This window comes from Balaenoptera physalus, assembly GCF_965194825.1.
Source record: "Balaenoptera physalus genome assembly, chromosome: 16".
In the NCBI taxonomy this organism is placed as follows: Eukaryota; Metazoa; Chordata; class Mammalia; order Artiodactyla; family Balaenopteridae; genus Balaenoptera; species Balaenoptera physalus.
In genome coordinates, this window is record NC_138898.1 from 48660012 (window position 1) to 48683808 (window position 23797).

The 23797-nt window shown below is 42.7% G+C and overlaps 1 protein-coding gene across 2 annotated transcripts; it reads left to right on the forward strand.

Moving 5' to 3' along the window:
* CRNKL1 (crooked neck pre-mRNA splicing factor 1) lies at positions 1 to 23413 on the forward strand. 2 transcript variants are annotated; one of them, XR_014255101.1, is made up of 15 exons: positions 1 to 168; positions 1768 to 1920; positions 2763 to 2854; positions 3677 to 3835; positions 4294 to 4460; positions 12759 to 12937; positions 14094 to 14264; positions 16000 to 16191; positions 17107 to 17166; positions 17829 to 17909; positions 18658 to 18897; positions 20051 to 20152; positions 20600 to 20848; positions 21796 to 22033; positions 22957 to 23413. XR_014255101.1 is itself a non-coding variant. In XM_082431691.1 (14 exons), the coding sequence occupies exons 1-14, from the start codon at positions 118 to 120 to the stop codon at positions 21979 to 21981; spliced, it is 2082 nt and encodes a 693-aa protein (XP_082287817.1). In that variant the 5' UTR covers positions 1 to 117; the 3' UTR covers positions 21982 to 22164. The 2 variants fall into 2 exon arrangements, 1 of the variants encoding a protein (XP_082287817.1); XM_082431691.1 differs by lacking the exon at positions 22957 to 23413 and having other exon boundaries at positions 21796 to 22164.
* The last annotated feature ends 384 nt before the right edge of the window (positions 23414 to 23797 follow it).

Sequence of the window (23797 nt, forward strand, 5' to 3'; positions counted from 1 at the left end):
CCAGCCAGTTCCGCTTCCCGTTCCGGGATCCAGCTTGTCGGAGAGCTTTGCGGTGCGGGCGAGGGCTCTGGGCCCGTTTGTGGGGTCTAGGGGTCGCCTGAGTCTCCCGCTGCAGCCATGGCGGCCTCCACCGCGGCCGGGAAGCAGAGGATCCCCAAAGTGGCCAAGGTAGGCGGCGGCGCGGGGCCTCGTGGAAGAGAGGCCTAGGGGAGGGGTTGGCTCCGCCTAGGTGATGCCCGGGGCGGGAGGCGTGTGGTCCCGGGAGCCGGCCCGCCCCGTGAGGGACCGCGGAGAAGCGGGAGGGAAGGGCCAGCCGCTGGGGGGCGGGGAGGCACACCAGTGTCCACGGGGCCGTCGTGTGGGGAGGTGTTTTGCGGGGGAAGGAGTGGGGTCCTTCAGTACAGGCCAGCTGAGCCGGGCAAGCTCTAGGCGCTGGGGGGCTCCAACGAGGGCGGGCGACGAGCAGTCCTCCAGTAAGATACCTTAAGGGTAAAATGGCAACCTTGCAAAGGCTATTGAGGCCGAGTGGAATATGCCGTGGCATCTGGGCTTGTGTGAGGGGTTTCCAGCGTAAACTTTGCTGAGGAAGAGACGGTTAAGCTGACCCTTGAAGGCGGAATAGGAGTTTCCCAGCTGAGAGTGGAGGGAATGAGAGCAGATGACAAGAGCTGTGTGTTGGCATAATTTAAGCAATTAAACAAAATATCTGATACGCTCTGATATTTCCGTCGGCGGCTAATACTTAGCGAGTGCTTAATATATATGACAGGCTTTGTTCTAAGCCTTTACAGATACTCTCCCTCCAGTCTGTTTCTGGAGCCTGTCCTTTACATACCCATGTAGATGACCCCGTGAGGTAATGCGTAGAAAGCACATAGCACAGCTTCTGGCAGTTAATGCTCATTAGGTATGAGCCATCGTCATTATCACCATCATCATTCCACACATGGCATTAAATACTTAATATTTCTTATAATTCAGTTCCATAAACTTTTATTGGGCTCCATGGGTCCCATAGAAATGTAACATGAGCCACATAGGTAATTGTGAGTTTTCTCATAGCTGTGTTAAAAAGTTAAAACAGGTGACGTGAATTTTAATTTATATATTATATTTAACCGGTGTAGCCAAGATAGTGTCATTCCAACATGTAAGGAATATAAAAAGTTTAATTAGGTAGTTTATTCTCTTTTTCATATTAAGTCTTCAAAATCCCGTGTGTGTTTTACACTTGCAGCCCAGTTTGGACTCACCAAATGTGATTCATGGCTGCTGTGTTGGACAGCACAGCTCTGAGACCTCAAGAAGCTTACAGTCTAATGATGGGAACTTACTGAATATGTCTTTGAAATGCCATGAAAAGTCAAATGCAGTTATCCCCCTGGGGCAGAAATTGAAGAATTCTGTAAATAGAGGTTGAAATGCCAGATAAGAAATGGCACACATCTTGATAAAACAAAACCTTTTGTGAGAATTTTACCAAGGCAGCCTCGAAGTTTATTATTATACTATTCTAAAAGGGAAAACTTGCTGGTTTTGCTCTCTTGTCTCTTGAGGCTTTTCCCTATGGCTTTGTAATAGATACCCTGCATAAGATAGAAAATACTTTTTTTACTTTGTTTCATAGAGAAATGGGAGCATGTCATGCAAAGAGGGCATCTTGTAATAATGTTTATAAAGTTCACATCCAGAAAAATGTTCATTTGTTTCTTAAACCTTGTTGCGAAGAGCACTTGCTAAAAATAGAAATGTCTCCTGTCTTAAAAGGTGAAAAACAAAGCCCCAGCTGAGGTGCAGATAACTGCGGAGCAACTACTAAGAGAAGCTAAGGAAAGAGAACTTGAGCTTCTTCCACCTCCCCCTCAACAGAAGATCACAGATGAAGAAGAGTTAAATGATTACAAACTAAGGAAGAGGAAGGTCGGTCCATGTGATTTCTTTTAGTCTGTTGATATTGTTAGGAATTTATAGGTCAGAGTTTGAAAAGTTCCTCACTGGTTAGAGAAACTATAAGCTAAGAAGAGGTGAGTGTTTTTTCTAGCCACCTGAATAGTATAACTTCTGGTTACCAGGTGATTGCATTGTGCTGAGCTCTGAAATATGCCATGAGTTGTCTGTCTTAAAGAAATTAAATCCATCAGAGACATAATGTTTGGTGCTGAATCAAAGATGAGTGGAAGTTTAACAGGCAGAACAACAGACAGCTGGAGGAGGGGTGGAATTAGTGAGATTGCATTATGTTCTTTTGTCTGTACCGCCTTGTGTGTTAAGAGGTAAAACCTGGGATCGAGCCGCGAGAAGACTTGGGGATCTGATCCGACCTTCTCACCCTAGGATGTGGGATCATTTTAAACTGCTGATCTTACTGTATCTACTTATTAGTTATCCTCAATGAGCTGTGTATGAAATTCTGAGACATTGAGAGGACTTAAATAGGTAAAAACGTTTTCTTATTAGGAAAAGTGTAGAGTATATTAAAGTACCAGTTAGTTGTCATGAGCAATAAGAGAAAATATCAACAATTCTACTAATAATTCTTTTTATCTAAAGTTTTTCTCTTTGTTTGCATGTAAGACTTTACAGAAACGTTTGTGACCACAACCTTCTTTAGTAGGTTTCTTATTTCTTAAGGCTTCCAGGATGTAGTTTCTCTTAAATAAGAGCAAAATAAATAAACTTCTTAGTACAAAGATCAATAGACAAAAAACGATGTCATTTTTAGTCACTTTCCCTTTAATTTGACCCTTTTTGCCTTTCGCCAGACTTTTGAAGATAACATAAGAAAAAACAGGACCGTGATTAGTAACTGGATAAAATATGCACAATGGGAAGAGAGTCTAAAGGAGATTCAAAGGTAAAAATCACTGAGCATGTAATTGTATAAATAAAAATTCATAAATTACCAGATACTAAAACATAGAAAAAGTTAAAGCACGAGTAAAAGCACGTGCCTCTGGTAATAATTTTCAAAATCTGTTCCATGGGTCCCTAGGGTTCCTTTGAGGGGCGTGAGGGCCACTGTGGTGGAACAGTCCTGGGGGGGAGCAGTGGAGGCTCTCCAAGGTGGGTCTCGCCATGGGCACACACTTTATAGCCAGAGAAGTGCAGTTCCATCTGCTTTCTCCATATTGGGATTTTTTTTTTTTTTTAATAAAAATTGTTCCACTGAAAACCAGTGGCCAAAAAGATGACATCACAACCTGAGCCTTCCTGTTGTCCCCCTTTCTGCATTCTCCCAGCATGCCCCCTGCTCTGGCTGGGCCCGAGAACCTGCCTCTCCCTGAGCACATCTTGCCTCCTTGACCTGACACCTGGCTGTTCTCTCTGCCTGCACTGAGCATCCTCCCTCCCCACCTTGGCCCCTGGACCTTTTCCCAAGTTCTTACCTATTGCCTGGCCTTTTCCACCAGACGCTTTTCTTTCTTTCCCCTCTACTCTCTTGTGCAGACCTTGACTATAACATTTATCACATTGCGTTGCAATTACACGCATGTCAGTCTTTCTCTAAGTCTTGTTAAGGTTCCTGAGAACATCACATCTTTTCACCTTTTTATGCCCAGAACCCGGCTCACGGTAAACACCTGACAAAATAGCAGAGCCCTGCAGATGGTTTCAAATGCTTGCCATGTGTGTTGCATGTACTGTTTCTGATACCCTCCAAATCTTGCTTCTCTAGGGCTCGATCCATATACGAACGTGCTTTGGATGTGGACTATCGAAATATTACACTCTGGCTGAAATATGCAGAAATGGAAATGAAGAATCGCCAGGTCAACCACGCCCGAAATATCTGGGACCGGGCCATAACGACTCTGCCTCGCGTCAACCAGTTCTGGTACGTTTCTGATCTAATGAAATGGCTTTTTGTAGACTGCAAATTTCCACATTTTTGTGTATTTATTTTGTTTATAGTTGTATATATATTTAATCTTACATCTTATTTTTTCTTTAAACATACTATCAGTACTTTCTAATGTCCTTTAGTCTGCTAAGTTACAATCTCAACGTCTAATAGCTGTGTAATCAGAACAAATTTTGGTTGTAATCTTTTATGCATAAAAATCAGCTTGTCAAACTAAGCAACTTTTGAGGAGAAAAATCCTTTTTTCCAACGGTTGATCCTTTTCAGATTTACATTTTAATAAGAAAACATGTTTGACTTAACCTTTAGGGAAGATAAAGCCCTAAATCTTCTTCATGTTGAACAAAGTTAGAGCTAGAAATTGCCAGAGACTGTGTTTTTCCCTAAGTCATTTGGACCATGACAGACAATTGGGGATGATTTTGTTAAAGGTACAAGTACACGTACATGGAGGAGATGCTGGGGAACATGGCGGGTGCCCGGCAGGTGTTCGAGCGCTGGATGGAGTGGCAGCCAGAGGAGCAGGCCTGGCACTCCTACATCAACTTCGAGCTGAGATACAAAGAGGTGGATCGGGCCCGCACCATTTATGAGCGCTATATCCTTTGGACGGGTCTCCGTGGTGCCCTTTTCCCAGGTGCTGCACTCCCGTGGGGCTGTGGTCTGGTTGGGACATGTGGTCATTGGTGTTGGCCTAGAAGTCAACATCTGCTGCATAGACTGCGTTTATATTTTCTAGGGACACATGTTGGTCAGAAAAAAAGTTTGTGGTCTGGATAATTGAATCTTTTCCAGTGAGACTTTGGTCTGTTTATACTTTGGCATTAACACTGTGGTTCCTTGTGGAAGGTGACATCCTAAGGCCCTGGCCGCTGCAGTGGGTCCTGGTTTGTTCTGGGGTGTATGTTGGTCATCAGCACCGGCACTGGAGTTGATCTAGAGGGTCACCATTTACTAGCCGTGTGACCTCAATGCGTCGGGTAACTCCTTGGAGCCTTGGTGTCCTCATCTTTGAAAGGAAAATAAAAGTTCCCGCTGTGGGCTGACTGCGAAGAGGAGATGGTAACACAGGAAAGCACTCTCAGCAACTTGAAGTAGTTGATTCTACTTTTTCATTGTTCTTGTACTTGTGAATTCTGCTTGCTAAAGTTTATTTGTAAACCCAAAATCAGTATTTGTGGTACTTTGGCAGTCATTTGCAGACAAGCCCAGAGTGATGAAAAATTTGAATCACCCAAGACACATGGTCCCAGTTGAGGACAGACAAGACGAGCATCTGCCTTCTGTCTGCTCTCCTGCAAGGATGACCGGGGCAAGGGATGGGAGGGGCGGTACAGGGGAGAGAGAGACACTTCAGCTCTGGGGCCAGCTGGACAGGGCTGAATCCTTTCTCTGGCACCAGTTAGTGGGCGGCCTCAGGCAAGTCACTTAACACTTCTGAGACTTGTTTTCTCTTTCATGAAATAAAGAAAAGAGAATCTACCAACATTAGTTTTTAGGATTTAAAATCACAATCTGTGTGAGATGTGTGTGTATGTATTTCCCCTAGGAGCAGTGATATGGTATTTGCTAGGCAGAATGACTCATAGAACATAACTACTGCGAGATACAAGACTCAACTTTATTATGCAATTTTAACATCTTAAATATGACTACTCATTTTGATATTACTAGTTTAACAACAGCATTTATAGTGCCTGCTTTGTGCCATGCATTATTCTAAGCACTTGACAGATATTGTCATTTAATCCCCACCACAGCCCTGTGACTCAGGAAATTGCTTCATTCTACAGATGAGGAAACAGGCAGGAGAGGGTCTCTCGGGTAGTGATGGAGATGGGATTTGAACCCAGTAGCCACTTTAGAGCCTGCACTTTTTACATCGTTGCCCTATTTGAATGTATTACTACTTTAGAAATTAACAGTTTCTTCACGGAAGGTAGATTAAAAATACATACATCCTGTGAAGAAGTAAATGGTAATTCAGAACTTTCTCTTGGCTCTGGTTAGAAGTTTTCCTTTTGTGACATGTTTTTTTCTTTCTTCCTTTCTTTTTTTTTTTTAAGATTTTTTTTGTCTGTGCCATGCACCTTGCAGAATCTTAGTTATCCGACCAGGGATTTAACCTGGACCATGGCAGTGAAAGCGCCAAGTCCTAACCACTGGACTGCTAGGGAACTTCCTTTTTTTTTTTTTTTCCTTATATTTTTATTGGAGTATAGTTGATTTACAATGTTGTGTTAGTTTCAGGTGTACAGCAAAGTGAATCAGTTATACATGTATCCATTCTTTTTCAGATTCTTTTCCCATATAGGTTACCACAGAACATTGAGTAGAGTTCCCTGTGCTATACAGTAGGTCCCTGTTAGTTATCTATCTTATATATAGTAGTGTGTGTATATTAATCCCAATCTCCCAATCCATCACTTCCCCTGACGTTTCCCCTTCGGTAACTGTTAAGTTTGATTTCAATATTGGTGAGTCTGTTTCTCTCTGCAAAAAAAGTTCATTTGTATCATTTTTTAAATTAAATTCCACATATAAGTGATATATATTTGTCTTTCTCTGCCTGACTTACTTCACTTAGTATGATAATTTCTAGATTTATCCATGTTACTGCAAATGGCATTATTTCGTTCTTTTTTATGGCTGAGTAGTATTCCATTGTATATATGTACGATATCTCATTTATCCATTCCTTTGTAGATGGACATTTAGGTTGTTTCCATGTCTTTGCTATTGTAAATGCTGCTGCAATGAACATGGGGTGCATGTATCTTTTCAAATTACAGTTTTCTCCAGATGTATGCCCAGATTGTTGGATCATATGGTAGTTCTATGTTTAGTTTGTTTTTTTTTTTAAACATCTTTATTGGAGTATAATTGCTTTACAATGGTGTGTTAATTTCTGCTGTATCACAAAATGAATCAGCTATACATATACATATATTCCCATATCCCCTCCCTCTTGCGACTCCCTCCCACCCTCCCTATCCCACCACTCTAGGTGGTCACAAAGCACCGAGCTGATCTCCCCGTGCTGTGCAGCTGCTTCCCACTAGCTATCTGTTTTACATTTGGTAGTGTATATATGTCCATGCCACTCTCTCACTTCGTCCCAGCTTACCCTTCCCCCCTCCCCGTGTCCTCAAGTCCATTCTCTGTGTCTGCGTCTTTATTCCTGTCCTACCCCCAGGTTCTTCAGAACCTTTTTTTTTTTTAATTCCATATATATGTGTTAGCATCTGGTATTTGTTTTTCTCTTTCTGACTTACTTCAGTCTGTATGACAGTCTCTAGGTCCATCCACCTCACTACAAATAACTCACTTTCGTTTCTTTTTATGGCTGAGTAATATTCCATTGTATATATGTGCCATGTCTTCTTTATCTGTTCATCTGTCGATGGACACTTAGGTTGCTTCCATGTTCTGGCTATTGTAAATAGTGCTGCAATGAATATTGTGGTACATTACTCTTTCTGAATTCAGGTTTTCTCTGGGTATATGCCCAGTCGTGGGATTGCTGGGTCGTATGGTAGTTCTCTTTTTAGTTTTTTAAGGAACCTCCATACTGTTCTTCATAGTGGCTGTATCAATTTACATTCCCACCAACAGTGCAAGAGAGTTCCCTTTTCTCCACACCCTCTCCAGCATTTATTGTTTGTAGACTTTTTGATGATGGCCATTCTGACTGGTGTGAGGTGATACCTCATTGAAGTTTTGATGTGCATTTCTCTAATAATTAGTGATGTTGAGCATCTTTTCATGTGCATTTTGACCATCTATCTGTCTTCTTTGGAGAAATGTCTGTTTAGATCTTCTGACCATTTTTTGATTGGGTTGTTTGGTTTTTTAATATAGAGCTGCATGAGCTATTTGTATATTTTGGAGATTAATCACTTGTTGGTTGCTTCGTTTGCAAATATTTTCTCCCATTCTGTGGGTTGTCTTTTCATTTTGTTTATGGTTTCCTTTGATGTGCAAGGGCTTTTAAGTTTAATTAGGTCACATTTATTTTTGTTTTTATTTTCATTACTCTAGGAGGTGGAACCAAAAAGATATTGCTGCAGTTTATGTCAGTGTTCTGCCTGTTTTCCTCTAAGAGTATCTGGCTTTACATTTAGTTCTTTAATCTATTTTGAGTTTATTTTTGTGTATGGTGTTAGGGAGTGTTCTCATTTCATTCTTTTACATATAACTGTCCAGTTTTCCCAGCACCACTTATTGAAGAGGTTATCTTTGCTCCATTTTATATTCTGGCCTCTTTTGTCATAGATTAGTTGGCCATAGGTGTGTGGGTTTATCGCTGAGCTTTCTATCCTGTTCTCTTGATCTGTATTTCTGTTTTTGTGCCAATACCATACCGTTGTGATGACTGTAGCTTTGTAATATAGTCTGAAGCCAGGGAGCCTAATTCCTCCAACTCTGTTTTTTTTTCCTCAAGATTGCCTTGGCTGTTTGGGGTCTTTTGTGTTTCCATACAGATTAAAATTTTTTTTTTTTACTTCTGTGAAAAATGCCATTGATAGGGATTGCGTTGAATCTCTGGGTTGCCTTGGGTAGTATAGTAATTTTGACAGTGCTGATTCTTCTAATCCAAGAACATGTTATATCTTTCCATCTGTTTGTGTCATCTTTGATTTCTTTCATTAGCATTTTATAGTTTTGTAAGTACAAGTGTTTTGCCTTCTTAGGTAATAGGTTTACTCCCAGGTATTTTATTCTTTTTGATGTGATGGTAAATGGGATTGTTTCCTTATTTTCTCTTTCTGATTGTTCGTTGTTAGTGTATAGGAATGCAAGAGATTTCTGTGTATTTTGTATCCTTCAACTTTACCAGATTGAGCTCTAGTAGTTTTCTGGTAGCATCTTCGGGATTTTCTAAGTATAGTATCATGTCATCTGCAAACAGTGACAGTTTTACTTTCTCTCCAATTTGGATTCCTTTTATTTCTTTTTCTTCTCTGATTGCCGTGGCTAGGACTTCCAAAACTATGTTGAATAAAAGTGGTGACAGTGGACATCCTTGCCTTGTTCCTGATCTTAGAGGAAATGCTTTTAGTTTTTCACCATTGAGTATGATGTTAGCTCTGGGTTTGTCATATATGGGCTTTATTATGTTGAGGTATGTTCCCTTTGTGCCCACTTTCTGGAGAGTTTTTATCATAAATGGGTGTTGAATTTTGTCAGAAGCTTTTTCTGCATCTATTGAGATGATCATATGGTTTTTATTCTTCAGTTTGTTAATGTGGTGTATCACACTGATTGATTTGCAGATATTGAAGAATCCTTGCATCCCTTGGATAAATCTGACTTGATCATGGTGTATGATCCTTTTAATGTATTGTTGGATTAGGTTTGCTAGTATTTTGTTGAGGATTTTTGCATCTGTGTTCATTAGTGATATTGACCTGTAATTTTCTTTTTTTGTGGTACCTTTTCTGGTTTTGGTATCAGGATGATGGTGGCCTTGTAGAATGAACTTGGGAGTATTCCTTCCTCTGCAATTTTTTGGAAAAGTTTCAGAAGAATCAGTGTTAACTCTTCTCTGAGTGTTCAATAGAATTCACCTGTGAAGCCATCTAGTCCTGGACTTTTGTTTGTTTGAAGTTTTTAATCACAGTTTCAACTTCAGTACTTGAGATTGGTTGGTTCATGTTTTCTGTTTCTTCCTGGTTCAGTCTTGGAAGGTTGTTATCTTTCTAAGAATTTGCTAAGAATTTGTCCATTTCTTCTAGGTTGTCCATTTTATTGGCATATGGTTGCTTTAGTAGTCTCTTATGATCCTTGGTTTTTCTGTGGTGTCAGTTGTAACTTCTCCTTTTTCATTTCTAGTTTTATTGATTTGGGACGTCTCCCTTTTTTTTCTTGATGAGTCTGGCTAAAGGTTTATCAGTTTTGTTTATCTTTTCAAAGAACCAGCTTTTAGTTTCATTGATTTTTTTTCCTTTTGTTTTTTTCTCTCTATTTCATTTATTTCTGCTCTGAACTTGATGATTACTTTCCTTCTACTAACTTTGGGGGTTTTGTTGTCTTCTTTCTCTTGTTGCTTTAGGTGTAAGTTTAGGTTGTTTACTTGAGATTTTTCTTGTTTTCTGAGGTAAGATTGTATTGCTGTAAACTTCCCTTTTAGAACTGCTTTTGCTGCATCCAGTAGGTTTTGGACTGTTGTGTTTTTGTTGTCATTTGTCTCTAGGTATTTTATGATTTCCTCTTTGATTTCTTCAGTGATCCTTTGGTTGTTTACTAACATATTGTTCAGCTTCCAAGTGTTTGTGTTTTTTAGTTTTTTTCCTGTAATTGATTTCTAATCTCATAGTGTTGTGGTCAGAAAAGATGCTTGATATGATTTCAGTTTTCTTAAATTTACCGAGGCTTGATTTGTGGCCCAATATGTGATCTATCCTGGAGAATGTTCCATATGCACTTGAAGAAAGTGTATTCTGCTGCTTTCGAATGGAATGTTCTATAAATATCAATTAGGTCTATCTGGTCTCATGTGTCATTTAAGGCCTGTGTTTCCTGATTGATTTTCTGTCTGGATGATCTGTCCATTGATGAAAGTGAGGTATTGAAGTCCCCCACTATTACTGTGTTACTGTCGATTTCCCCTTTTATGGCTGTTAGCATTTGCCTTATGTATCGAGGTGCTCTATGTTGGGTGCATCTATATTTACAATTTTACATCTTCTTGGATTGATCCCTTGATCATTATGTAGTGTCCTTCCTTGTCTCTTGTAACATTCTTTATTTTAAAGTCTGTTTTGTCTGATATGAGTATTGCTACTCCAGCTTTCCATTTGCATGGAATACCTTTTTCCATCCCCTCGCTTTCAGTCTGTATGTGTCCCTAGGTCTGAAGTGGGTCTCTTGTAGACAGCATATGTATGGGTCTTGTTTTTGTATCCATTTAGCCAGTCTGTGTCTTTTGATTGGAGCATTTAATCCATTTACGTTTAAGGTAATTATTGATATGTATGTCCTTATTGCCATTTTCTTAATTGTTTTGGATTTGTTTTTGTAGGTCTTTTTTCTTCCCTTCCTCTTTTGTTCTCTTGTGATTTGATGACTGTCTTCAGTGTTGTGTTTGGATTGCTTTTGTGTGTGTGTGTGTGTATCTATTGTAGTGTTTTGGTTTGCAGTTTCCATGAGATTCTGATATAGCAGTCTATGTATATATATATATACAAGGTTGTTTTAAGTTGCTCATCTCTTAATTTCAAGTGCATTTCCCATTTTCTGCATTTGTATTCTCCTCTTCTCACGGTTGCTGGTTTTGATATCATATTTGTGTGTGGATAATTTCCTACCTTTACTTTATGTTTGCCTTTACCAGTGAGCTTTCCCATTTCTTGTTTGTAGTTGTGGCCTTTTCTTTTCCACCTAAAGAAGTACCTTTAGCATTTGTTGTAAAGCTGGTTTGGAGATGCTGAATTCTCCTAGCTTTCGCTTGTCTGTAAATCTTTTGATTTCTCCATCGAATCTGAATGTGAGCCTTGCTGGGTAGAGTATTTTTGGTTGTACGTTATTCCCTTTCATCACTTTAAATATATGGTGCCACTCCATTCTGGCCTGCAGAGTTTCTGCTGAAAAATCAGCTGATAACCTTATGGGGATTCCTTGTGTGTTATTTGTTGCTTTTCCCTTGTTGCTTTGATATTATTTCTTTGTATTTAATTTTTGTCACTTTGATTAATATGTGTCTTGGCCTGTTCCTCCTTGGGTTCAGGTCGGAGGGGGCTGGGCCAGGAATCGGGGTGTTCAAGCCCACCCAGGCGGGAGTCCCTCCCAGTGCGCGTGGAGGCAGGGCCTGGTACGTGGGGAAGGAGGCTGCAATGGCAGCCTCAGCTTCCTCCACAAACATTCCTGGTTGCGGAGCTCCAAACTCCTGTCCCTCCAGGCTGTCTCTGTGCAGCCAACGGCAGTCTTCTCCCCGGATCTGCTCTCCAATGCCACGTTCCAGCACCCAGCCCCTTCTGCACCAGCAGACACACATCTCAGGTTGGGGTGTGCAGGGCTGAGGCAGGGACCATCTGTCAGTCACACTCTGTCCTGCCTGCCACAGACCAGTTGTGCTCTTCTGCAATCCCCTGAAGCTCCTCTTCTGTCCCAGCTGATCTCCCCACCAGGGAGGGGGCTTCCCTGGGTGCGGGAACCTCCCCACTCCTTCAGCTCCCCCAAAGGGGCGCAGGTCCCATCCCCCTTCCTCTTCTTTTTGTTTCTTTCTTTCGTCCTACCTGGTTACGCAAGGATCTTTCTTGCCCTTTCAGGTGTCTGAGGTCCTCTGCAAGTGTTCAGCAGGTGCTCTGTGAGAACTGTTCCATTTGTAGATGTATTCTTGATGTATTTGTGGGGTGAGGTGAGCTCCATGTACTCCTATTCAGCTATCTTGACTCCTCCCACATGTTTTTTTCTTAATCAGTAATTCAAATATTAATGTTACTGAGCAGATACTACAAAAAGTGCCATTTGTTGAGCACATTCTTTTGGCCTGAAATTGCTAAGAGCTTTACACACATTTTTCTCATTTAAAGTTGGCAGTCATCAAATGAGGTTGGTTGGTATTATTTTCCTCTATTTATAGATGATAAAACTGAGGCTTAGATAAGATAAATGACTTGTCCAGATCACACGGCTAGTCATAGGCTTCAGCTTTTTCGTGGCTCCAAACTGCTGTTTGTACCACTCCTAAAATACTGAGTAAGCATTGGAGGAGGCCACACAAACAAGACATGGCCGCTTGGGTGGTCACAGGTTAGTGGGTCTCCACCTTTGTACATGTTTTATCACCCCTGTAGCCACCCATAGTGTGTGTTGTTGAGGTTCTGGGTTTGGGTTTGGGTTTTTGTTTTTTAAGCCACGTTGTTCTGCCTGGTTTTTCTTTAATCCCGCTCACTTGTTCTTGTGCACCCTGATGTGAAGAACTGGATCAAGTACGCCCGCTTTGAAGAAAAGCATGGTTACTTTGCCCATGCGCGGAAGGTGTATGAGAGAGCTGTCGAATTCTTTGGGGATGAACATATGGATGAACACCTTTATGTTGCCTTTGCCAAATTTGAGGAAAATCAGAAAGAAGTAAGTAAACTTAAAGGAACTTGATTATGTTGCAGAACAGCTTAGAAAACATTATTTTTTGTGCACATTGAATTCATTTACATTTTCTTATTCACTTACCCTTGGAGAAAATGCTTTCAAAATATGAAAACGTGATTTCTCAAGGAAAACAGCATATATCTGGCCAAGCTGCAGATTGGGAGTGAGTGATTATGGATGATATTATAACTGTCTTAATTTTGTTGTGCTCTGCTTCAAAATTAAGTCTTTAAACCTAGAATGAGAATATTATCTGTAAACTGAGAGTCATTTGATACCCTGATTAAAGGGCTTTACAGGTAATGAACCTGGGAAACAAAAAACCCAGAGCCCTCAGTACAGAGAACAGAATATGAAATGGAAACAGAGATTGCCCCAGAAGAAGTTAGTTATTTTCTCCCATAGTATGTATGGAAAATAATCCTGTAATGTAGCTCAAATAATACAGGATTGGGAGGTGTTGGCTGGGATCTGAATGCAGGGTCTTGCACAGGTCCCAGAGGTGAGTTCAGATTCCTCAGGCTGGTGGGAAGTGTGGAGGGTCTTAAGCAGGAAGTGGTCGGCCCTCATCTGTGCTGTGAGGGGAGCCTCTGGCTGGTTCATGCAGAGTGTATTGGGGGGAGGATGGCAGAGTGGGCACGGGGGCGCTTTTCACATGGTCCAGGGAGAAATGGAGGTGGGTCGGCAGGGGCCTGAGGAGAAGTGAAGGGCTGTGTTGAGGAGGTAGAAAGGGCTGGGCTGTGGAAGCAGCGAGTGTGAGGAATGCAGGAGAGAGGAGTTGGGGAGGCCCCTGACACAGCAGGTGTGTGATCAGGGTGGGGGGTGTGACTCCCCAGGACGGGGAGTCTGACAACGACCCGGCTGGGTGGGAGGAGCGAGCTCGGGTGAGTCGGAGATGCGCGGACGACGTCCAGCTGGCCGCGTTAGGTACGCTGTTAAATGTGGGGCTCAGAGGATAGTGTCTGTCCATCCTGGCTGAAAGTACCTCAACAAAAGGGAGAAGAAAAGTCATACTTTGGACATTTTGAGGCCTCATAATCTAACTTACAAGTAATGTTTTATGTCATAATTACTTTTCAAGTTGTGGCTAGAATGAGAGTGCTGTGTTCTGGAAGATAATCATCCTGTCTGCTTTCAGTTTGAGAGGGTACGAGTGATCTATAAGTACGCCCTGGATCGAATTTCAAAGCAGGAAGCCCAGGAGCTCTTTAAAAATTACACCGTCTTTGAGAAGAAGTTTGGTGACAGGCGGGGCATTGAAGACATCATCGTGAGCAAACGGAGGTTCCAGTACGAGGAGGAGGTGAAGGTGAGCGCTGGCGGTGAGTCGTTGTGCTGGCAGGGACCTGCTGGCTAGTCCTGGGCGACAGCATCACTCTCCGTCATGTGTCTGCAGTAAATTGGCGTTCCAGGTGGGGAGGTAAACGGGGCTGGTAGAAAAGGCAAGCAGACAGCACTTGGATTTGCTCTGCCACTCGCATGTTGGAAGTCACTTTGTTGGTTGCTGATTGTACACAAAGAACTTGAGCAAAAGCAGTCTGAAATCCATTTGAGCTCATTTTTTAAAGAAGATGGAAGAGTCAGAGATTGATCGAAAAAACCCATTTTTATACATTACCTTTTGGCTTAATTGCTTGAACAAAAGACGTATTGTAGTTAGGGTTCCATTCTCATTTCTGTCTGTAACGTACTATTTTGATTTGAATTCAGAGGTAGTAGTGTTTTCCTTTACTGCTCTGCTCTGTATTTTAAAATACTTCTGCTTGGCCAAATTGATTAAGATATCTCCAAACAAAGGACTAAGTCTGGTGTTAAATGGGGTCAGCAAGATATGTTCAAGACATGTTGCTGTTAATTGAAAAGACAGGTTTTGCAGTTGTGACCATGGTATAATTCCATCGTAATTTTAAATCTAGGCATAGTGCTATGGAGTCACATATATAAACAAAGACACTTATAAAAAAAATAGATGTCTGTTTTCATAGCTATAGATACTGGGAGGTTTACAGAATCAATAGGAAGCTGGAGGAGCAGGCTTGGAAAATGGGCGGGAATCAGGGCAGTTGCAGAAAGTCCTGGAGCAGGAGATGAGACAGTCACATTTCACTCTGGCCGGGAATGACTGACCCACCAATAGATACTGCTTCCACAAACCAGTTCTCAGTGTGCTTCATCTCCACGTCACCCACTCGTGTGCACCAGACCCTGCAGCAGGGGTCCTTACTCAGCCAAGTGTGGTGGCTGCCGGGGCTGGGAAGATGGGGAGCTGGCACCCTTCACCCTGCGGGGGCGAGGCATCCAGGGCGCCACCGGAACAGGGCTCGGCTCTGATTGCCATTTGCTGCTTCATTAGAAAAACAAAAGAGCAGAAAACATTAGTTGTTATCGATCTTTATGTATTTGTCTCTAAGTCATCTTTCCACTTACACCTTCTTGAAAAAAAATGAAAAATTGGTATAGTCCAAAAAAATAAGCTGTTGTAGATACAAGGGGCTTTGCTGGGGGGACCTCTGGCTAATAGTCTGTCTTCTATAGTCCTTTTCCTTTCCTATTATAGAATCTCAAGAATGGTATTTTTAAATGAAATAGCCTGTAAAGTCTAGAAAAAAGTTGCTAGAGTACAGAAAGTCAGCCTGCTGCCTTCTTTCAGCCCACATAGTCCCACAGGTGCAGCTCTGGGTTTGGTTTCTAATTATTATTATTATTTTTTTGAATATCTTTAAATTTATTTAATTAATTTATTTTATTTTTAGCTGTGTTGGGTCTTCGTCTCTGTGCGAGGGCTTTCTCCTGCTGCGGCAAGCGGGGGCCAATCCTCATCGCAGTGTGTGGGCCTCTCACCATCGCGGCCTCTCTTGTTGCGGAGCACAGGCTCCAGACACGCAGGCTCAGTAATTGTGGCTCACGGGCCCAGTTGCTCCGCGGCATGTGGGATCCTCCCAGACCAGGGCTCGAACCTGCGTCCCCTGCATTGGCAGGCAGATTCTCAACCACTGCGCCACCAGGGAAGCCCTGGTTTCTAATTATTAACCTTGTCTTTCTAGGCTAACCCGCACAACTACGACGCATGGTTCGATTACTTGCGCTTGGTGGAAAGCGACGCAGAGGCAGAGACGGTGCGGGAAGTCTACGAGCGAGCCATTGCCAACGTGCCGCCCGTGCAGGAGAAGAGGCACTGGAAGCGCTACATCTACCTATGGATCAACTACGCCCTCTACGAGGAGCTGGAGGCGAAGGTGCAGAGCCGAGTCCTGGGATGGGTGGGGGCGGGCTTCTCCCCCTGTGCCTTGGCCCTGCTGGCGTGGCTGGGAACTGATGCCACATTTTATAAGGTTGTTTGTTTTTTGTTTTTTGGGGTTTTTTTGGCTGCTTTGGGTCTTTGTTGCTGCATGCAGGCTTTCTCTAGTTGCAGGGAGTGGGGGCTACTCTTTGTTGCGGTGCGCAGGCTTCTCATTGCGGCGGCTTCTCTTGTTGCGGGGAGCACAGGCTCTAGGTGTGCAGGCTTCAGTAGTTGTGGTGCACGGGCTTAGTTGCTCTGTGGCATATGTGATCTTCCTGGACCAGGGATCAAACCCGCGTCCCCTGCATTGGCAGGCGGGTTCTTAACCACTGTGCCACCAGGGAAGTCCCCTCTGCCACATTTTAAACTCTATACACCTGTAGTGGACACAGGGGAGGTGGTTTTTAGTTTTGCTGTATTTTTTTTAAACCTTGAGGTGCAACAAGATTATTACTTGGAACTTGAAAGGGAACAATGAACTAGCCCTTAGTTTCATTATTTATAGTTTTCTGGGTTTTCTCATGAAGAGGGATCACAGCTGGATTGCACATTCTTTCTTTTAGCAAAGTTTCAGAAATTGGTTGTGTGAAAGTTAATAGGAAAAGGTTAACTTTCTGCTGCTGATCCGAGACTGTAGAACATCTTTGTTTCTGCCGTCAGGCTAAAGAGTTTGAGGGCTGTATTGTGGGTGATTCTGTGATCAAAGTTTGATGGCCAAAGGCAGTTCAATTTTGATCATAAATGCAATCAGTGTTTGAAAATAACTTGTAGAAACATTCAGTGTTAGGGGTGTACATTTTTATTAGTAATAGTGAAATTAGTATTAGTAATAGACGTGAATATTTTGTGCAAATTTTGTATCCTAATGCAGGATCCCGAGAGGACAAGACAAGTTTACCAAGCCTCTTTGGAACTCATTCCTCATAAAAAGGTATGTTTGCTCTAAGTGTTCTGTTCCATACACATCAAACTCCTGCATCTGTTACTTGTGAAATAATTCAGTGAAATCATGTTTATTGATTGGCTCTTCCCTGTGCTAGGCTCTGTGGAAAACATAAGAATAAGATAACACTCTTTGTCTCTGAAAACAGCTTACAGTCTAGTTGAGCAGACAGCCTGTGTTAAGTGACCAATGACTGATACAGATGCTAATGGAGAAATTCCAGGAGGATGGTAATCAGGAGAGACTGAGCTCAGCATGAGAGGGCACAGCCAACCGGCTGCTGGCACCTGCGTGGTCGTCCGCAGGCGCAGGGAACACGTGTGTTCTGGGAATGGTTGACACGTGATCTCTGTGTATTTCCCAGCATGAGAGACAGAGGTGTTGACCGAGTTGCCTTCTAGAATAGAGGGGCGTGTTCTGCCTGATCACAGCACACCCACAAACAAAGCCGCCTCTCAGTAGGGGCTGCAGAGCCCTGCGTTACAGTGAAGTGTATAGATGACTGTTCCTAATTGCTGGCAAATATTGTCATCTTAGCTTATAAATGAGAAGATATGTCCGTCCTAGCTCTGAAGCTTTAAGGAAGTTCGTCTGTGGCCCTTGTTAATTTAAATTTAACTTATGTGAGTTTTTGTGCTTTTGTTTTCTAGTTCACATTTGCCAAAATGTGGTTACTGTATGCACAGTTTGAAATAAGACAGAAAAATTTACCATTTGCCAGAAGAGCTTTGGTGAGTAAAGAAAGGCTCAAGATGCATCATTAAGTCCTTCGAGAAGGAAATTAAAATCTTAATGCTTACAGGTTATGTAATTCCTCCTGAGAAGGCAGCAGAAATACTGTGCCTTTATAACCTGAGACTTGTTCGAAAGCACGGCCTTTGAAGAAAGATTGGGTGATGATGCTTAAGTTATTCTGTGTCAACATTGGACAGTTAGAGCTGCCAGTTACCAGATCTTTCCTCCGGCTAGAGACATTGAATCTTAGATCTTTAGTATTCTGATCCTGTACAAGATTTTTGGTGTATTAAGTGCACCTTCCTCTTAACAAGTGTTCTAAAATTTCTTAATAGGATCAGATGCAGCTATCCTTCTGGTAAGCTACTCTCACCCTGGCTGTGGGCAGCAGGGTTCGTCCCTTGATTATCCTTTTACTCATGGGAGGTGTTGTCCATCTGACATCCGCATTCACTAGGACATCCTGAGAAACCAGGTGAAATTCAAAATAGTTTTCCGAACGGTTCTGGAACACTATCTCTTGCGAAACAGGCCCACTTGACAGCTAAGTGAATTGGAAGGTTTCCTTTGGTCTCTTGTCGAGCCAGTTTGAGCAGCGCGATACTGCAGAGGGAGAGGGTGGTGTGCCGTGTTGACGCGCCAAGGCTCTTGCTTAGCGGAGAACAGCTTCTAGGCTAGGCTGAGGATGTCTGCACACGTCAGACCCACTCGGGCATCACAGTGGTCGGTTGTCTTCTTTTCCAGGGAACTTCCATAGGCAAGTGTCCAAAGAACAAGTTATTTAAAGGTTACATAGAACTGGAGCTACAGCTTCGAGAATTTGACAGATGCCGGAAGCTTTATGAAAAGTTCCTGGAATTTGGGCCTGAAAATTGTACCTCTTGGATTAAATTTGCAGAATTAGAGACAATCCTTGGTGATATCGAGAGAGCCCGGGCCATCTACGAGTTAGCCATCAGTCAGCCACGCTTGGACATGCCGGAGGTGAGGCCCACGGGGTGACTATGGCTTTATCTTAGACGCTTGCCCAGTGTTACCTCAGATGACCTTCTGAATATGTGTGCCTCTTAGAGCACAAAGACCATCTCACCTATAGTCTTTTCCACTCAGATTAGGACTTCCTGTTTTGGAGACAGGAAGCAGCCCTCTCTAGTCGGGTAGCACAGCACAGCCCCGCTGTGACACCAGGATGAATTGGGATCTTATGGGTGGGATCTTCCTCCCTTTCTCTTAACAGAAGGCTAAAGAGGATGAGCCAGGGCAGCGCAGTCAAGGCCACCCGGAGACCAAGGGAGGTAAAGGTTGAGACTGCACAGCCCGGGATCCCTCTGGTGCAGTTTTGCCTGGATTAGGCTCTCACTAAACCAGGATGTTCCTGGAGGTACCATTGCCCCTGTCCAGGCCGGCCCGGCTGGCCACAGGGCCTGAAATCATCCCGTCAGGATCTAAGCTTGAGCCGTGAGGTGGCGCCAAACCACAGCTAGGACAGCGCGAACCTCTCAGGAACCACTGAGCTCGCTCAGGGACTCTTGCTCTGGTGTGACCCTGCACTGACCGGTTCACCAGGCCCCGCTGACTGCACTGGGCAGGGCTTTATGTGTCACTGGTCCCATCACTTGGCCTCAGCCACTCCACAGACTGCGGCCTCCAGGCGTCCGGGCCACATCTTCCTGGTCCCTGTGCCCTGACGGGCTGTGCCAAGCGGGTGGGCAGCTGTGCCCTGGATGCTTGTTGAGTTGGACTCAGGCACATCAGGGAATTTAGAGTGGAGGCAAAAACGGTGTGCAGTGGCTGATCCAGGCCTGTTTTCTCCCCGCAAGTCCTTGGTATGTGGCAGACTCATGACAGTGCCTGGGAGGTTTGGCAAGTTTCCCTGCTCTTCTTGGTAAGTCCAGAAGAGAATCTGAAAATGAACCCAAGGTCTTTTTTCTTATAATGTAGACTCTTAGCCAAATTTTGGCCAGTCTGTAAACACCAGTATTATTTCTTGTATCCACATACGGTCTGTTCCTTAGTTGGTCATGAAAGTTGTAGGTTCCTAGATTTCCTAGATTGGAATGCTGGTTAGGCTGTGCTTTGGATAGGAGCATGTTGCTTCTTAAATGTCAAGACTGACCTATGAAGTTATCTTTCTTAGGTGCTTTGGAAATCATATATTGATTTTGAAATTGAGCAGGAAGAAACTGAAAGAACACGAAATCTTTACCGACGATTGCTTCAACGGACACAACATGTCAAGGTATCCTGTGCTTTGTGGGTTGTCTTTGATTTTGCTTGAATCAGCAGTCCAGAAGAAATAGTGTATTTCTATATTTTAAGTGTGTGGGATTTTTTAATATATTTATTTTAAATGACTTCCTTTTACAGAGAGCTTGTCTCAGACGAGTTTGGAATGTTAAGCTTATACCAGGTCAATATTTATACTGCGTGTAAATAACTTGGATACCATAGGGTTGAATAAAAAATTAAACTTCAGGATTTTGAGACTATTTCAGACACCTAATTGGATATAGAAGCAGACTGCTTCAGCATTACTATATAGAAGCAGCTAGTCAATATGTTGTATTGGAATACTAGAGATGAACACGTTACTATGCTCAGATGTCACTAATGAGAAATTAGCTGTATTATGACGTTGTTTTCTGGGTGACATGGTTAATTTGGTTCTGTAATAATATCTTTTAAGGTATGGATCAGTTTTGCACAGTTTGAGTTGTCCTCAGGGAAGGAAGGAAGTTTGGCTAAATGCAGACAAATTTATGAAGAGGCTAACAAAACCATGCGAAACTGTGAAGAAAAGGAAGAGAGACTTATGCTGCTGGAATCTTGGCGAAGCTTTGAAGATGAATTTGGAACAGTATCAGATAAGGAGAGAGTAGACAAACTCATGCCAGAGAAAGTCAAGAAGAGAAGAAAGGTCCAAGCTGATGATGGGGTAAGAACTGAGCCCCTGGGCTGGTCCTTTCATGCCAGCTGAGCAGAAATGCACCCGACTTTGAAATGTGTACTTTTAAGTGGCATATATACAATCTGAGAAAGGGGGTTGACAGCTGGAGGAGGAGACAGTCACAGTCTGGCTACCATGGCAACACAGCAGGGTGTATGGTCCACCCAGGGCTGGAGAACGGAGGGTGGAGGTTGGCAAAGGTTCTTCCTGGTGCTTGGTTCCAGAAACTGTATGAAATGTATTTCCAGAGCATTAAGCCAGGAGGTCAGGGTGGAGGGAATTGAAACTCAGCCTTTAGGTAGGAGCCAATCCAGAGAAGGCTTTTTAGGCTGTAGTAAAGCTCTGACACAGTTGGTGTCTCCTGCGGGTTGATTTGAGGGGCTTTGTTGGAGGAGGGTCTGTCGGGAGGCTATTGTAAGCAAAGCAAGGTGGTGTTGGGAGCTGGGACCATGGCGACCTTTAGGAAGTGAAATCAGTGTCCGATTGGAGGTGGGATGCAAAGGCAGGGAGTCAGGATAATCACAGATTTATGGCTTTCACTACTGGGTTAATACTAAGTAAATCTTTAAAAATTTAAAGACTCACACGTAAGACTGCAAGATGGGGTTGAAGACACTGACTGTCTTCTTGATTGACCATACAGGAGATATGCTTAGGTTTTTAGGGCATTTTCCACCAGGTTGTAGCTCTCAGTGAGCTACAGCTGCAGTGACACCCATCCAACAGCAACTACTCGCTCCCACTCTACTGGGCTAGGCCCTTCTAATTTCTCTTTGAAAATTCTGCTTTCCAAGTAGACTTTGATGTTGTTTTGCATAATGAAGATAAGTTGAATTTGAACCCTGGGTTTCTCAGTGAGAATTCTCCACTTTAACTGAAATGTATTCCAGCCATGTGTTAGCTTATCTTTTAACTGTTTTCCTTTTTTCCTGTAGTCGGATGCAGGCTGGGAAGAATACTACGATTACATCTTTCCGGAAGATGCTGCCAACCAGCCCAACCTCAAGCTCCTGGCCATGGCCAAACTGTGGAAGAGACAGCAGCAGGAGAAGGAGCCTGGCGAGCAAGACCCAGATGCGGACGCTGCCGAGCAGGAGTCCGGGCCTTCCTCTTCCTGTTGAGAGACGTTTTATTATTTTTGTAGATTTATAGTTTGGAACTCTTGCAACTCCTGTAAGTTTTTGGATATTTCACCAGTGGTGAATTGATGGGAATCTTTGGCAGCTACTTTTGAATTATTTTTAAAAGGTTCTTGGGTTAGTTAGGGGTGGGTTGCAAGTAAAGGAATTTTTTTAACTGTTGGATTTCTTTGTCTGAGTCTCAACATTTTGTGTTGTCCTAATGCATCGTGCATTAGGAAATCTCATTAAGGTAACACTTAGCGTGTCTTTTAGATGGAACTGCAAAATTTTGGAAGAGTCTTTTTTTAGAAGTTCTCAGTTACATTTCACAGTAACTTTTCAGGTGAAGTTTTCTCATGCTTGCCTTCTTCCTAAAGATGTTTTATGCATTCATCTGAATCCTGTAACTTATTTACATCTTAAGAGTCACACTGACTTGAGTTCCATTCCCAGCTCTGCCACTTGGTGATACATAACTTAACCTTTATTTTCAGTTTCTTCACTCATAAAATGGGCTTTTGCCAGCTCATTTTGAAGATTAAATTAGAAAGGGAGTATTCCTGGCACAGAGTAAGTGCTCAATAAAATGTTCATTCCTGGCCACTTTCTTAAATATGTTCATTTCTTGTGGAATTGAATGTGCTTAGATTAATTTAACTTCTAAATAGCTGTACCTTCTTAATGGCCATTTATACTAAGTGTTTTTGAAAACACGAGTTAGAAAATAATTTAGTTACTGTATTTCTGAACAAGGTCTTTTACCAAAAACATTTTAGTTGAATTTCACTTATGCTGTAATCAGTCTCCCAAACTGGTTGAGCTCTGCAGTGGCTTGTTTAAAGAATAGTAATGTTAAGAGCTGTGAAAAACAATGTCCCATGCTCCAGTGAGTTTGGGAAGCCTTGTTGACAAATCTCTTTATCGTTAGGCTTCTCAGGGCCCTTGATAACACTCCTATACATTATGAATCCCCAGGTGCAATGCTGGCTGTGTTTCCCAAACTTAATGGACAAGGGAATCATCTCTACCTAGAACACCAATAAATGTTGCCCAGCGTGCTGCAGTAGACTGTCTACCTGTAAAACCTGACACGTTCAACTTAGCCTCGATTTAGAACGTGAAAAACAGCTGAGGTAACTATATGCTAAGTCATGAAACAAAGCAGCACAAGATGATAATGTGCTGGCTGATAAGCTTATATTCTCAGGCAAAAAATACTTGCCTTAATTAACTCATCTGAGAGGTTGTTTCCTTTAATCCAGCCTATATTTCTCAAGCCTATTTTTTTTTGTTCACTGCGCAAGCTGTTTGACTAGAACCATCTCTTTGTGTTTTTTCACCTATAAGGCCAATTAGCAAATTTATTGTTTGCAAATTTATTATTACCTTTTCAAGTGTATTATTCACCCAAGGGAATAAAAGCTAATCAATATAGTGTTAAATTGTATCTTGAAAATCGTTTGGGGGCAGAAGGAAACAGGACTAGCAGGTGAAAGCAACCTAACTCTTAGCCTCGCTGCTTCAGTCACCCGACCAGCGTCGGCTGCTGGGATCATAGGCTCTGACTGTTGAGTTCCAGGGTCTGTCCAGTCAGCGAAGAGGGGCACTGTGCTCTGAGTCGGCTAAGTGCACAGGGCCATGGGGTGAGATGAGAACAGGCCACATGCTACTCTAAGTGACTAATCATGATCATGTTCTGTTTGTGTAGCATGTGCGTGTAAGGAAAAAAACTAGCAGTCAAGTTCTCATGTAAACTCCTAAGGCCACTTTCGGGCAGGTAACGTGCCAGTGTGAAATGCATGAAAGAAAAAATTAC

Excerpts from the sequence above, each read along its gene's own strand:
- CRNKL1 (XM_082431691.1), top strand. The coding sequence starts at position 118 with ATGGCGGCCTCCACCGCGGCCGGGAAGCAGAGGATCCCCAAAGTGGCC. Across the intron at positions 1,921-2,762 it reads ACAAACTAAGGAAGAGGAAG|ACTTTTGAAGATAACATAAG; the intron begins GTCGGTCCATGT and ends GCCTTTCGCCAG. Across the intron at positions 17,167-17,828 it reads AACTCATTCCTCATAAAAAG|TTCACATTTGCCAAAATGTG; the intron begins GTATGTTTGCTC and ends TTTGTTTTCTAG.